Consider the following 13,437-nt stretch of genomic DNA (forward strand, 5'->3'; position numbering starts at 1 on the left):
CATCTGGCTTATGTGGGTACTGGGAAATTGAGCCTGGCTCCTTAGGCTTTGCAGGCAAGTGCCTTAATTGCTAAGCCATCTCTCCAGTTCCACATTCCACATTCAGTTTTTTTTTTTTTTTTTTTTTTGGAGATCAGACGTACATCCTCATGATTGCATGGCTAGCATTTCATTGAGTAAGCCGTTTGCTCAGGGCACATTTTCTTTGACTTATTCAAAGGGTTCCTACATATATTTCCTCATAGGCTTATTATCATTAGAGCAATTGCAAGTAATAATAGATGTATTAACTTTTGCCATCGAACACACATTGTATCTCATTGCAATGTTGGGTTTTACTTCTTTGGTCACTAACATAGTTCAGCATTTCTTCATTCACTTACTGACCATTTGCATTTCTCTGGTGGTTGTTTACACACTCTTCAGAGTAACTCTTTTACAGTTTACTTATCATGTGTGCTTCCTCCCTGTTGTAACTTTGATTTTCTCTCTCTCTTTTTTTCTTCTTGATATAGTCTCATTCTGTAGCCCAAGCTGTTCTCAAACTCACAGAATTCCTCTTGCCTCAGTCCCCCAAGTGCTGGAATTATAGGTCTGAGTCACCATGTTTAGACTTCTTTTTTTTTTTTTTTCTTCAAGACGTGTTTTGGTGAACAACTCTTAAGACTTTAGTATCATTAGAGTCCTCTTGATTGATAGTCAATTAATTTTAGAACCTATTTTGAGGCTAGAATTTGTACCTCTAAGTTATTTGTGTCTAAAATGAGCCAAATGAATAATATTTTTATTGTAAGTTGTTTCTTAAAACAGAAAATATCTGCTTCCTTACTTCTGTTCTGCATAAAAGGAAGGTATTCTCTTTTTAAAAGCTTTTCTACATTTTCCCAATCAATTACAAATGCAGTATTTCTAGAAGTTTTGGAAGAGAAAGAAAACGGCTTTCCATTCAAATGTAAGCTTGTTTTATAACATAGAGAAATGGGTTCTTGAAGCATAATAAAACTTCAATTTCCCTAGCTTATGTCCAAAGCCATATTATTTTCTATCCTGTGATTCATGGCAGTCATCTGTCTTAGACTTTTCGTGGTTCATTACAGTAGGGCTGACTCCCAGATGCAAAGCTGATAGCTGTCTTCTACTGGAGAAGGGGAATTTAATGCCAAAAATATAAACTACAGCTTTGGATTGAGTTGCACTATTGATGGTCTGTAGTGAAGACTGGACTATTTCTCTGGCAAATACATTTTTCCCATCTGGTGAAAGGATTAAGGTATTCCATGCATATTTATGTATGGAAAAAAATCAAGATGCTTTAAGCGAATGTGGTACGGTAGGTGTAAAGACATGTGTGTAAAGCCAGCCATAGTAGCTCACGTTTCAGGAATATTATTTTTTGTCATGGACATTTGTATCTTTTTTTGCAGGATACAAATTTCATTTCAAATATTTTACTGTCATTTTCATATTACAAAACAAATCAAGTCAGGGTTTTTCTGGACAGACAAGAAGTTTAAGTGAAAACACACACACACACACACACACACACACACACACACACGCACACCTTTTCCAGTCCTAATGTGAAAATTCAGCAAAGTTAAGCAGTTTATTGCAAGAGTAGGTTAATGTATGAACAAGTGCAACCAAGAGTACGAAAATGCCAAGATGTTTTCAAGATTTAGAAAATACTTAAGAACATTCCAGTATCTTGGCCCTGTGTGAACAGAGGTGGTTTTCACATTGTCAAGCACAGGCTACCCTACCCGAGGTCCTTACCGCAATGTCACTTCCTCTCATCTTCCCCAGCATTCCGGCACTGGGTGGGCACCTGCCCTGATGGTTAGGTTTAGATGGTGCCACTGCAGTTCTTAGGGTACCGTTATGGAGACTTCTAATTATGTCACTTTAAGCCTAAAGAACATTGAGAGATTTCTTTGAGTACATTTGTTATCTAGTTATAAATTTCCTTATATTGTACATAGAAAGTATTTTCAACTTTTTTTCCTATAATAATGAACATTCATAAGTCAATCTTCACATAGTGATCCAGAATTCATTCTTTATTTTTATAATTTAATTATTTTTTGTTAATTAGTATTGTACTCAGTGAACACAGTCAAGTTGGTACCATTGTTAGGCTCGTCCATATCCTACGCTTTCCCCCCGGCCCCTCCTTGTTGGGGTATATGGGTCATGTATTGTGGAGTCAGCCCACAGTTATGGGTAAGAGAAATGTCTCTGAGTGTCATATGCAATATGTAGAAAGATGCATACAATATAGAAATACAGTTTCAAGCTAATCTATTATGTAGCATATATAAATACAATGCACACAGACATACAAAGTAAAAAAAGATTTAAAAATTTTTATAAAATGTTAAATTCTATACCTCCACACCCTGCTGCCCTCTCCCTGAGAGCCCTCCCTAGTGGGGCTGTTGGTATTCACTGTGGGCTCATAATTACATCATTTGAAGCAACATCCACTTAGAGGATCTTTAGGGGGGAAAATCACATTGTCAGAGGAACAATATGAAAAGAGATGGATTTGAAGAAGCTTTGAGGCTTTTCCCCAATTTTCTTCTTCCAGATAGAACCTTAATTTAGTCATGGTCTGTGTACTATTTTTTTTCTTTTTCTTTATTTTATTTTCTTTATTTTTATTTTTTTAAAATTTTTGTTAACATTTTCCATGATTATAAAAAAAATATCCCATGGTAATTCCCTCCCTCCCCCTCACACTTTCCCCTTTGAAATTCCATTCTCCATCATATTACCTCCCCATCTCAATCATTGTACTTACATATATACAATACCAACCTATTAAGTACCCTCCTCCCTTCCTTTCTCTTCCCTTTATGTCTCCTTGTTAACTTACTGGCCTCTGCTACTAAGTATTTTCCTTCTCACGCAGAAGCCCAATCATCTGTAGCTAGGATCCACATGTGTACATTTTTAGATTAAAGGTATGGTCTTCACTTTTCCTTGTTTCTCTCCTCCGACCACCTTCTGTAGTGCACACTTACGGGGCAGGGCCTTTGCTTTCAGCCATTGCTCATCTCAGCTGAGTGGCCCCCACTGGCATGGCTGGGATCTTTCCTGGACACAATCTGTAGCTACAGCCCAGAGCTGGACAATTCTGTACGGGCACCGCTTCCTAAAACACGCACAAGGATGAGTTGCTAGGTTGGCCTGAACCTGAAAGGACTCTGCTAACTTTTTCCAGAACACAGAGTCTACTGCCAACCACTTTCCCCACAAGATTTTCCAACTCAGAATGCACTTAAGGGAAGGGTTGTAAAGAGATGGCTTCTTTAATGGGAACTTTACTGTGTTCTTAGCACAGAGTTATCTGAGAGACCTCGAAAATTGACTCACACACGTGCTTTCTGGGTTGTGCTTTGCAGAGGTGAAGTTCTTCTGCCAAACCCCAGCGATTGCAGACATTGTGATCCTGGTGGACGGCTCATGGAGCATCGGGAGATACAACTTCAGGCTGGTTCGGAATTTCTTGGAAAACTTGGTCACAGCCTTCGATGTGGGCTCAGAGAAGACGCGAGTCGGTACATTCATTTTGCACTATAAATGAAAGAAGCCTGCTGTTGATGTAAATTTTGGGGGGACGATTTTAAAGAAATTTTTAAAAAGATAAAGTGACTCTCAGAAAAACAGGGCCCCCTGCACTGATGATGTTCATAGAAGCACAAGCTCGAATCACACTGTATACTTGTAATTCTTTCCCATGACACTTAGTCATGGACATTAATTCTCTGAAATATCAGATTCTTCTCTTAGTAATAATAAAAGAGAAACCTTAAAGGGATAGCTTGTTTAAGAATTTATCACACAGCCATCTCTTTAAATTAAACAGCTGAATCTAGGGAGACATGGGAGTAAAAAAATGTAAATAGTTTTATAGCATAGTCTAATGTTTGCCAAATTAATTCTAGCTAAGAAAAAAAATGCTGTCTTCAGGCAATATGATAAGCAGTAAAACAATATAGTTTTACTGGAAAAAACCCTCATAGTTTAATGTTTAAATAGCCACTAAGGAAAAATCAATGCATTGAAGATAAAAATAAACAAACATCTAGACTTCATATCTACATATATGATTGGTAATGCCTGATACTCTGTTATTTGCTAACTTCTAAATGGTGGAAAATATGTACACTCCTTCTGCTTCCAGATAGCCTCTAGCTCGACTCCATGAACTCACGTCAGAAACTTTTTGGGAAGAGCAGAGCCAGGCAAAGAAAGGAACATTAGAGAGACCATGCCTCTAATCCTTCCTCTTGTTGAGTATTCACGTTCTGAGCAGCACTTAACTACCAGTGAGCTTTCTCACCTGTTTTCCAGGTCTGGCGCAGTACAGTGGAGACCCCAGGATAGAATGGCACTTGAATGCTTTTAGCACCAAACAGGACGTGATCGATGCTGTCCGGAACCTGCCGTACAAGGGAGGAAACACTCTCACAGGTGTGTTCTGGTCTATGCACACTCTTAGCAATGAATGTTGCTGAAGATCAGCTCAGCACGGCAGCTTTTAACCAAACTAGCACGGTGGATCTTTGATGACTCCGACTCCTTTCTCAAACTCAGCATTGAGTCCAAACCTTGACACTTCATTTCTTTTCTAGATCAGCATCATGTTGCCAGAGGAGCTGATCTAGAACAGAAGAATGGGAAGAATTACTTTCTATTCCTCAACTCATTTTGCCCAAGAGTTTGATTTCTTTTAGAAAATTTTTATTTTTCCATTTTGTACATGGATTTTGATCTTATTTCCCCCAATTACCCTCTCCTTTGCCTTTCTCTCTGCCATTAATGCCCTCCTTCTTTCTCACTAATCCATGTCTTGCTTCTATGACTTGTTTTGAATTAAATTAGGATTGCATGGCTGGAAGATTGTTTGCTGTGGAATGATGCTCAAGAAATTTTTACATTACCCTCAGACATATAGGTATAAGAAGTAGGTGTATAAGTGAAAATTGGCTCAAAAGGCAGGAGTATAATTTCATTTATTATTTTATTTTTATTTTTGTCCTTTTGAGTGAATCGCTGTTGGATAAGTTGGTACTCTAAAGGATATTTAGAATAGCATTGTTAAAAATGCTAATTTCTCTCCCTCTGTCTGTTTCTTTGCTCATAAATAAATAAATGAATATTCTCAAAAGGGGGACTGGGCAGAAGGCTCATCAGTTAAAGGCACTTGGTTCAAAGCCTACTGGTCCAGGTTTGATTCCCCAGTACCCCTGTGAAGCCAGATGCACAAAGTGGCACAGGTACCCGGATTTTGTCTGCAATGACAAGAGGTCCTGACATGGCCATTTTCTGCCTTTCTCCTTCCCTCTCTCCCTTTCTCTCTGTTCTCTCAAATAAATGCATAAAAATATTTTCAAATGCTCATGAAAGGTGAGTATGTTGTTATTATTCTGATGAATGAAATGTATTATCATCTGTTGTTACATAAAATAGTGCAATATCCAATTATTTTCATCACCTATATTCCTATGACTCTGAGTTTTTCATCCAGTCCTCTCAGGTCTCAGTAAAGGTCAAGGTTCACATCTAATAAAAATGCTGTGATCTCAGTAAGTTATCATTATGTGCTTACACATTCCAGATGAGGGCTTTTCAGTAGAGATGGATGGTTTACAGTCATTTTTTCCTTGTTTTCTCCAAGGTCTTGCTTTGAACTACATTTTCGAAAATAGCTTTAAGCCAGCAGCAGGATCAAGAAGTGGAGTTTCCAAAATTGGCATTTTAATCACAGATGGAAAATCCCAAGATGATGTAATTCCACCATCTAGAAACCTTCGTGATTCTGGAGTAGAGCTCTTTGCCATAGGTATGGTTTTGTTGGCTGTTTGCCTGTTGGTTTTTTCTGAGACAGAATCTTGCTGTGTAGGTCAGACTGGCCTTGAAGTCATGATCCTTCCACCTCAGCCTTCTTTGTGCTGGGATTTGGGGTGTGAACCACCAAGCCCAGATGCATGTGTCCCTTATGATCTGTTTTCCATTGTAGGTGTAGAGATGCACAGCATTTAACAAAGCGCATGCCCTTGGCAGCTTGGGACCAAGCGCTTTCTAGTCCGGGTTCTTCCCGCCAGCCCCTCAAACTGAGCCCAGATCCCTTGCATTTAAAATGAGAATAATGGTAGCGCTCACATACTCTGTGGGGTCTGACGCTCTAGGCTGCATACGCGGCACAAAAGAAGCACAAAGTGACATGCAGGGGTTAGGCCCATGCTCATTACCACTTAATTACTCATATCTTTCTTTTTCTTGGTACGAATGTAGTGTATGGTGCGTGTCTGTGTGTGGGTGGGTATGTGTGAGCATGTGCACGCTCGTGTGTTACATACACATGCAGAGGCCAGGGGAAGAAGACCTCTGATGCCATTTTATGCCCTTATTTTCGCTAGACTGGGTCTGTCATCAAGCCTGGAGGCCACTGTTTTTGGTCAGACTTGTCCTGTGAGTCCCAGAGATCCTCCTGTTTCCCTCTTCTCAGTGCTGGGCTTGCAGATAGCGACCATGTCCATCTCCTTACAGAGGTTCTAGAGACTGAACTCAGGCCCTGCTGCTGGTGTAACAAGGACTTTTTACCCACAGAGCCATCTTGCCAGCCCTGTGACTTTCTCTTCAGGGTCACTCACTTTATAGCTATCACTTTTGTAGTTGGATAAGAAGGAACCACTTCCTTTTAAGGAATCAGAATCCTGTGAATATTTAAAGACAGAATATTACTGATTTGAAACCAATATTGTAAGCTCTATCATTTTGTGGTAAGGATAGTATATGACATACAAACAGAACTACCACAAGATTTAGGATGTGACTTGGCTCTTGATTAAATACTAACATTTTATTTGGGAAGAGTGAGGTCTTAGTCTAGACCAACAAGCTTCCTCAACAGAATAAAACATAACCTGATTCCCAAGCAATACAGAAATACAAATCAAAATGGCATAGCAAATTCCCCAACAGGGCTCTGAAGACATTTAAAATCTGTTGTTAGAAATGGTCCATTTTATTATATTTTGCATGTTTAATTATCTTCTTTGTTATCAATTATTAGTCCAATTAAGATGCATTTCTCTTCTTGCATTTTTCAAGAATATGGTGCAATCTCTTCTTTGTGATCTTTCTATGATATAGCTCTTCCTTCAGCAGAGAATACTTTCCACCTTGGAGTTCTATGTCAGTTAGAAAAGACAACGCTGGGTACAGTGAGAAATAGATGCCAGGGTTCTGTTTTAGTCCTACTAGACTGAAATATCTAGGGAGAATAGGCCTGGGAATCTGTATTTTAAAAATATGTCCATATATGTACTTTGAAAGCCTTCTCCAGGGTTGAAGATTACTGAAAAGCTCATTAGAATATCTCCTCTTTGTGTGTTTGGAAGTTTCTCTACCTGTGTATTTTATTTCATCAGAGCAAGTTGCTGATTAGTCTGTTGTTTCAGAACTCAATTTTTGCTAGTGTTTAGTTAAATATTATCTGACTGTAGTTGTGGAAACTGTTTTTTTCTGCTCTTTTCCTTATTCCTGAAGCACCTCCAAAACAGCAAGTCACCAGAGGGTGAGATTCCACTTTACTCATCTCTCATTCCTATTACCTCACCCAGTGCTTCACACTTAATCAATAAATGACCTGGCGGTCTAAAAGATTTGGTTATTATTTATTTCTTCTAAAAGATTTTTAAGCTAGCAATATTTCCCTTAGTATTAAAAATCAAAATGCCGGGCTGGAGAGATGGCTTAGCGGTTAAGCGCTTGCCTCTGAAGCCTAAGGACCCCGGTTCGAGGCTCGGTTCCCCAGGTCCCACGTTAGCCAGATGCACAAGGGGGCGCACGCATCTGGAGTTCGTTTGCAGAGGCTGGAAGCCCTGGCGCGCCCATTCTCTCTCTCTCTCTCTCTCTCTCTCTCTCTCTCTCTGTCTTTCTCTCTGTGTCTGTCACTCTCAAATAAATAAATAAAAAAAAATTAAAAAAAAAATCAAAATGCCTATGCAAGGTGCATGTAAGAGAAGTATGTTATTTTTGTTCAAATGAGTGGAGGCTATTGTCTGTTATAGATGCAGCTGTTACTGCTACGTTCTCATTCATAGAAGAAAGGCAAAATAAATGCAAGGAAGAAATTAAGGAGGCACTGTATTCAAACTAGTGCTTTTCTACCCTTGTTATTTTTTTATGCATGCATTTGTAGAAGGGAAGATGGGCATTACGTATCAATGGTATGGATTGCAGTTTGCAAGAGCCAGCTCGGCACATCCCTTCCCACATGTGTATCTTGTGAGGTTACACGGATAGTTTGACACAGTCATAGGAATGGCACTATAGAATTGGCAACCACTGCACATCTGGGCAGAAAGCTCTGTTGAATCTTTAACTCATTAACAAGCACTTCTGAAATTAGAAGGGCTATAAACTAAATGACATTCACCCTATGATAACTTTGGCTCTAAAGGTAAGTGTGAAATTTGGTCCTGGGAATTGGTTCTGTTACACTCCACATGAGCATTTCTTACCCTAAGTTGAACAGTGCATCTTTCAGAGCTGTCAATGAGAGAAAGAATTCCTTTGACCCATTCTTAGTGTTATGACTCAAGCTGTGGGTTATGGAATGCTTTATTCTACAAATACTTGCTTACGTACTCGGTGCCAGGCATTGTGATGGGTGCTGGGCCTCAAAGATAAGTAGAGCAAAAATCCTTACAGAACAAATTCTTTCCAAGCCATCATGACCAGTTGCTCTTTTTTCCATGCACTTGCAACAGTCAGACTATTTTATTCAAAAAGATGGGGGTTGGGAGAGAGAAAGAGGGGCAGGGAGAGAAAGAAAAAGGGAGAGAATTTTTTCCTAGAATATTTTTATGAGTCCAGACTTGTCATCTTTGGCCAAATGACATGAGAAAGTGTTACTGCTTTTAAGCTTATTGCTTCAGCATGCACTCAATGTTTTACTGACTCAACTGTGCATTCTAGAAGACCCGTAAGCAAGAAACATCAGAGGAACATATTTTATCTCTTCATCCAGTAAAGAAAATCCCTGCGGAAGAGTTGAGCTAATGGGGGATTACTTCATATGTTTGCTCTCTATTCTCTGCTTTGTTAAGAACAAGTGGATGAGTTTTTAAACAAAACTTAAATGATTCAACCAGGTGTAATTCAAACTTCTGGAAATTACCTGGAAATCAGCAGTATTTATTATGCTATAGCTTTCGAAAGCAAATAGCTCAAAGACAAAGAATGCTTTGTTACTCAATATGTTGAGATTGAAAGATTAAAATTAGGTGGCTCAGCCAGGCATCTAAGAAGTATCATGTTGCCCCAGGTCATATCTCTTCCTTACATCTAAAGTACATCCTTTTAATACCTCAGATGATTGAAGTGACAGGGATTTATAAAGAAATCCTTCCTGTTTGCTGAGGCTCAGGGAAGAGAAATGTCCCTGTGCGCCCATAGAAACCTAACCATGTACCTCTTTTCTACCTCTGATTTCCTTTATCCATATCAATATGCTTTCTCCTGAAAGGCGGTGTGACACAACAGATCCCAATCTGTACCCTTCCCAGCTGTACATCTTTAAGCACGTTCACTGACATCGTGTACGTGAGCACTTGTCTATAACGCAGCAGAAATATCGTGCTTACAAGGATCAAATGCGTTGATGTATGTGAAATAGCAAGTTCATGGTGCATAGTGCCGGTGACCATTGTTCTCTGCCTGCTCTTTTCCTGCAGCCTTGCCAGACACTCAGCATTGCGCTTGACCAACGCTGATAGAATTCAGTAGATGCTGTGGCGGGACCTCCTTACTTGACCCAGCAAAAGTGGAAGAGATGATCAGATAGCAAATCATAATTGAGCATACTAAAAATCTCTACCCAGATTTCTCTTTGGTTTAGCACTATGTAACAATAATTACACACACACACATTTCATTCTAAGACTATTTCTCAGGTTTTTTTTTTTTTTTTTGAGATAGTATCTTACTTTATAATTCAGGCTGTTATGGAACACATGACAATCCCCCTGTTTCAGGCCTCCTGGGTTCTGGAATTGCAAGTGTGATGTCAATTTAAGTAAGCATTATATAGAAATTTAGATCTGAAGATTGGCTAGTTTAGAGCACTGAGCACTGGTGTAATTACTCTTGCTACAGCAACATGCTTTTCTTTTTGTTTGCATGTGTGCTATGCATGCATATGTGTATATGTGTTTGCATGTGTGTGAGCCCCTGTGTGTATGGGTATGTGAGCGTGTGTGCGTGTGCGTGTGTGTGTGTGTGTGTGTGTGTGTGTGTGTGTGTGTGTGTAGGCGAGAAGGTTGATATTCGTTGTCCTCTGTTGCCTCTCATCTTATTATTATTTTTTTTTAACGTTTAGAGGGACTTTATTTGATCAAAAGCAGGAAAGAGGGCTGGAGAGATGGCGTAGCAGTTAAGCACTTGCCTGTGAAGCCTAAGGACCCTGGTTCGAGGCTCGATTCCCCAGGACCCACGTTAGCCAGATGCACAAGGGGGCGCACATGTCTGGAGTTCGTTTGCAGTGGCTGGAGGCTCTGGCACACCCATTCTCTCTCTCTCTCTCTCTCTCTCTCTCTCTCTCTCTCTCTCTCTCTCTCTCCTTCTCTCTGCCTCTTTCTCTCTCTGTCACTCTCAGATAAATAAAAATAAACAAAGAAAATTAAAAAGAGTAGGAAAGAAGAGGAATTACAGAAAGCTCCCCCACAAGGGAGGCAAGAGGGGCAAAGCCCATGTGGCAGCAGGGGCCGGAGCTCTTCCCTGTTGGGCTGAGACAAGGGCACATTTACCAGGAACTGGACGTGCAGGACAGATGAACCGTCTGCCTGGGAATCACCTGCTTCTAATCTTATCGTGGTGGGGCTTACCTTCCACCTCAGGTGAGCCGGAGTGAGGGCTGATTGGTCTGCGCTGGGGTCTGGCTCAAGAAGAGGTCAGTCATAAAACCGAATTTGGGGACTGAGTTTAACCAGCCACGATGCCTAGATGAGGTTTAAATTCTAGGAGAGGGGAACTCCCTCCCAGGAGGGGCACAGGTTGTTGATGGAAGAAAGAAAACAGAACTAGGTAACTCCTTTAGTCAAGAGATAAGGAGAGGAAAGATCCTTCTCTGATCTCCAGTAAAGTGGAGATTGCAAGGCAGACTTAAAGACATTTCTGCTTTTTACTTTTAGGGCCAGTCACCCTAAATTACCTAACAAAGCTACCTCTCTCTCTCAATATTACTATCTACTTTTATTTTTGTTTTGCTCTCATCTTATTTTTGACACAGGGTCTCTTACTGAACCTGGAGCTAATCTATTTGGCTAGATTAGCTAGCCAGCAAGCCCTGGGGATGCCTTGTCTCTGTCTCTCCAACTCTGGCATTATAAGTGCTGACCGTCATGCCAAGATTTTGAATGATTGCTGGGGACAGGACCTCAGGTCCTCATATTCACATGACTGGGCCATCTTCCCAGCCCTCTTAAATATTTACATAGGACAGGGATTAGTGCCATTGAGTTATTTTCTTGTTTACAGTGCACACTGAGTGAAACAAAGAGTCTGACCTGAAAGTAGCAAATGCTTTACGTCACGTTCAAGTCCAAGTGCATCATCAGGGGAGAGGGGGAATTGAACCCTTGGGAGATGAGTCTCCACGTTCACATGTCAGACACAGGCACATGTTATCTTTCATTTTTCCCACTGTACATGTCCTTGTTATTACTTTTTCCTTGTTTCTTTCCACCTAAATAACTTGTTAGAGCTGGCGCTATTACCTTCTGTTATCAAGTAGATATATGGTTTGTCTATATTTTTATTTCATCATTTTAACTTTTTTTTTTTTTTTCTTATGAGGCAAGGTCTCTCTGTGTTGCCCAGGCTGACTTCAAACTCCTAGACTCAAGTGATCCTTCTGTCTTGGTCTTCTAAATCGCTGAGACTCTAGGCAGGAGTCACCATACCCAGCATCCAAGTGTGGACTTTTAATATCAAAATTTCATTTTTCACCAGAGCAACCAGCCAAGTCGAGGGCTCTTTAGTGGTGGTGGGGACTGACTAGGTGGAGGTCAAGCTCTGTGCAGTCGCTGTTTCCAGTGAGAGGTAGACGTCACCATGCTCTCTACTGTGTTCAATGGCAGGGGTGAAAAATGCGGACCTGAACGAGCTGCAGGAGATCGCCTCTGAGCCCGACAGCACCCATGTGTACAATGTTGCTGAGTTTGACCTCATGCACACAGTGGTGGAGAGCCTGAGCAGGACTGTGTGCTCCGGAGTGGAAGAGCAGGACCGGGAGATTAAAGGTAAGCGGGGACAGAGCGCTCTGCGGACGTGGCCACGGGGCACCGCGCACACAGTTCTATCCCTGTATGCCTGGGCCGATCAGCAAGTGTCTGTCACCATGGCACAGTCCTGTCCTCATGCACACGGATCTACTGCTGTGTGCATGGGTCTATCAGCACGTCTGCCACTGTGGGCCAGTCCCGTGGGTCATCATGCACACAGGTCACCACACGCACAGGTCTGTCATGGCCTGTAAACATTCTTACTGCGTTTCATGTTGACTTTCTTAAGACTGCTTTTTCTCCTGGGACTGAATCCCAGGGTAGACAGGAGACATACATTTGTCAGACTTTGTGGGCACGAATAATAGCTGCTTTGGCTACTATATACAATCTCCTCCAGAGTGTTAACATTTGGGACATCCTGTTTTTAAAATTAAATGTTCAAACTTTGAGGTAATGGCACATTGTATACAGCTATAAGAAAAAAAAAGCATGCATTTTTTGCTTGTCTTTTAAAATTTTATGTATGTATTTGTTTATTTATTTATTTGAGCCATCTTCCGCTTTACATGGGTGCTGGGGTATGGAACACAGGCCAGCAGGTTTCATGAGTAGATACTCTCTTAACTGCTGAGCCATCTTGAGAGACAACATATTATTAACTAGCCCCCTCCCTGCAATGCTAATACCTTCCTAAACTGCAGAGTTGTATCACCAGCAAGATGTGAGCATTGGTTGTGTCTATATACAAAACACCCCCATCACCACAAAATGGCTCCTATTGTCCATTTATAAACACACACACACATACACACACACACTCTCTCTCTCTTTTTCCATCTACTCACTAAACCATCACAACCACTAACCTGTTCACCATTTCTAATAGTTTGTTTTCATTTCCAAAACATTATGTAAGTGGACTTCGGCAATATTCAACAGTTGGAGCTTGGAGTTTTACATATGGAATAATTCCCTTGAAGAGTCATCCAAGGTGTCGCCAGTATCATTGAGCCTTTCTTTTTATTGCAACTACATCTTCCATGGTGTGGATGTGCAGGGTTTGCTTGTTCATTCACACGTTGAAGAACTTCTGGATTCTTTCCAGTTTGAAGCTACTGTGAAGAAAGCTGGTGTG

General features: G+C 40.7%; 1 protein-coding gene across 5 annotated transcripts in view; it reads left to right on the forward strand.

The window, feature by feature from the left end:
• Window positions 1-13,437, forward strand: part of Col14a1 (collagen type XIV alpha 1 chain) — a 252,858-nt gene that overhangs the window by 75,997 nt on the left and 163,424 nt on the right. For all 5 annotated transcript variants that reach the window (XM_045144601.1, XM_004661366.2, XM_045144602.1 and 2 more), the window contains exons 6-9: window positions 3,408-3,563; window positions 4,360-4,479; window positions 5,687-5,851; window positions 12,156-12,317. In XM_045144601.1, coding sequence (XP_045000536.1) covers window positions 3,408-3,563; window positions 4,360-4,479; window positions 5,687-5,851; window positions 12,156-12,317 — 603 coding nt within the window. The remainder of the gene's footprint in view (window positions 1-3,407; window positions 3,564-4,359; window positions 4,480-5,686; window positions 5,852-12,155; window positions 12,318-13,437) is intronic.

Source organism: Jaculus jaculus, chromosome 2 (assembly GCF_020740685.1).
Source record: "Jaculus jaculus isolate mJacJac1 chromosome 2, mJacJac1.mat.Y.cur, whole genome shotgun sequence".
Lineage (NCBI taxonomy): Eukaryota > Metazoa > Chordata > Mammalia > Rodentia > Dipodidae > Jaculus > Jaculus jaculus.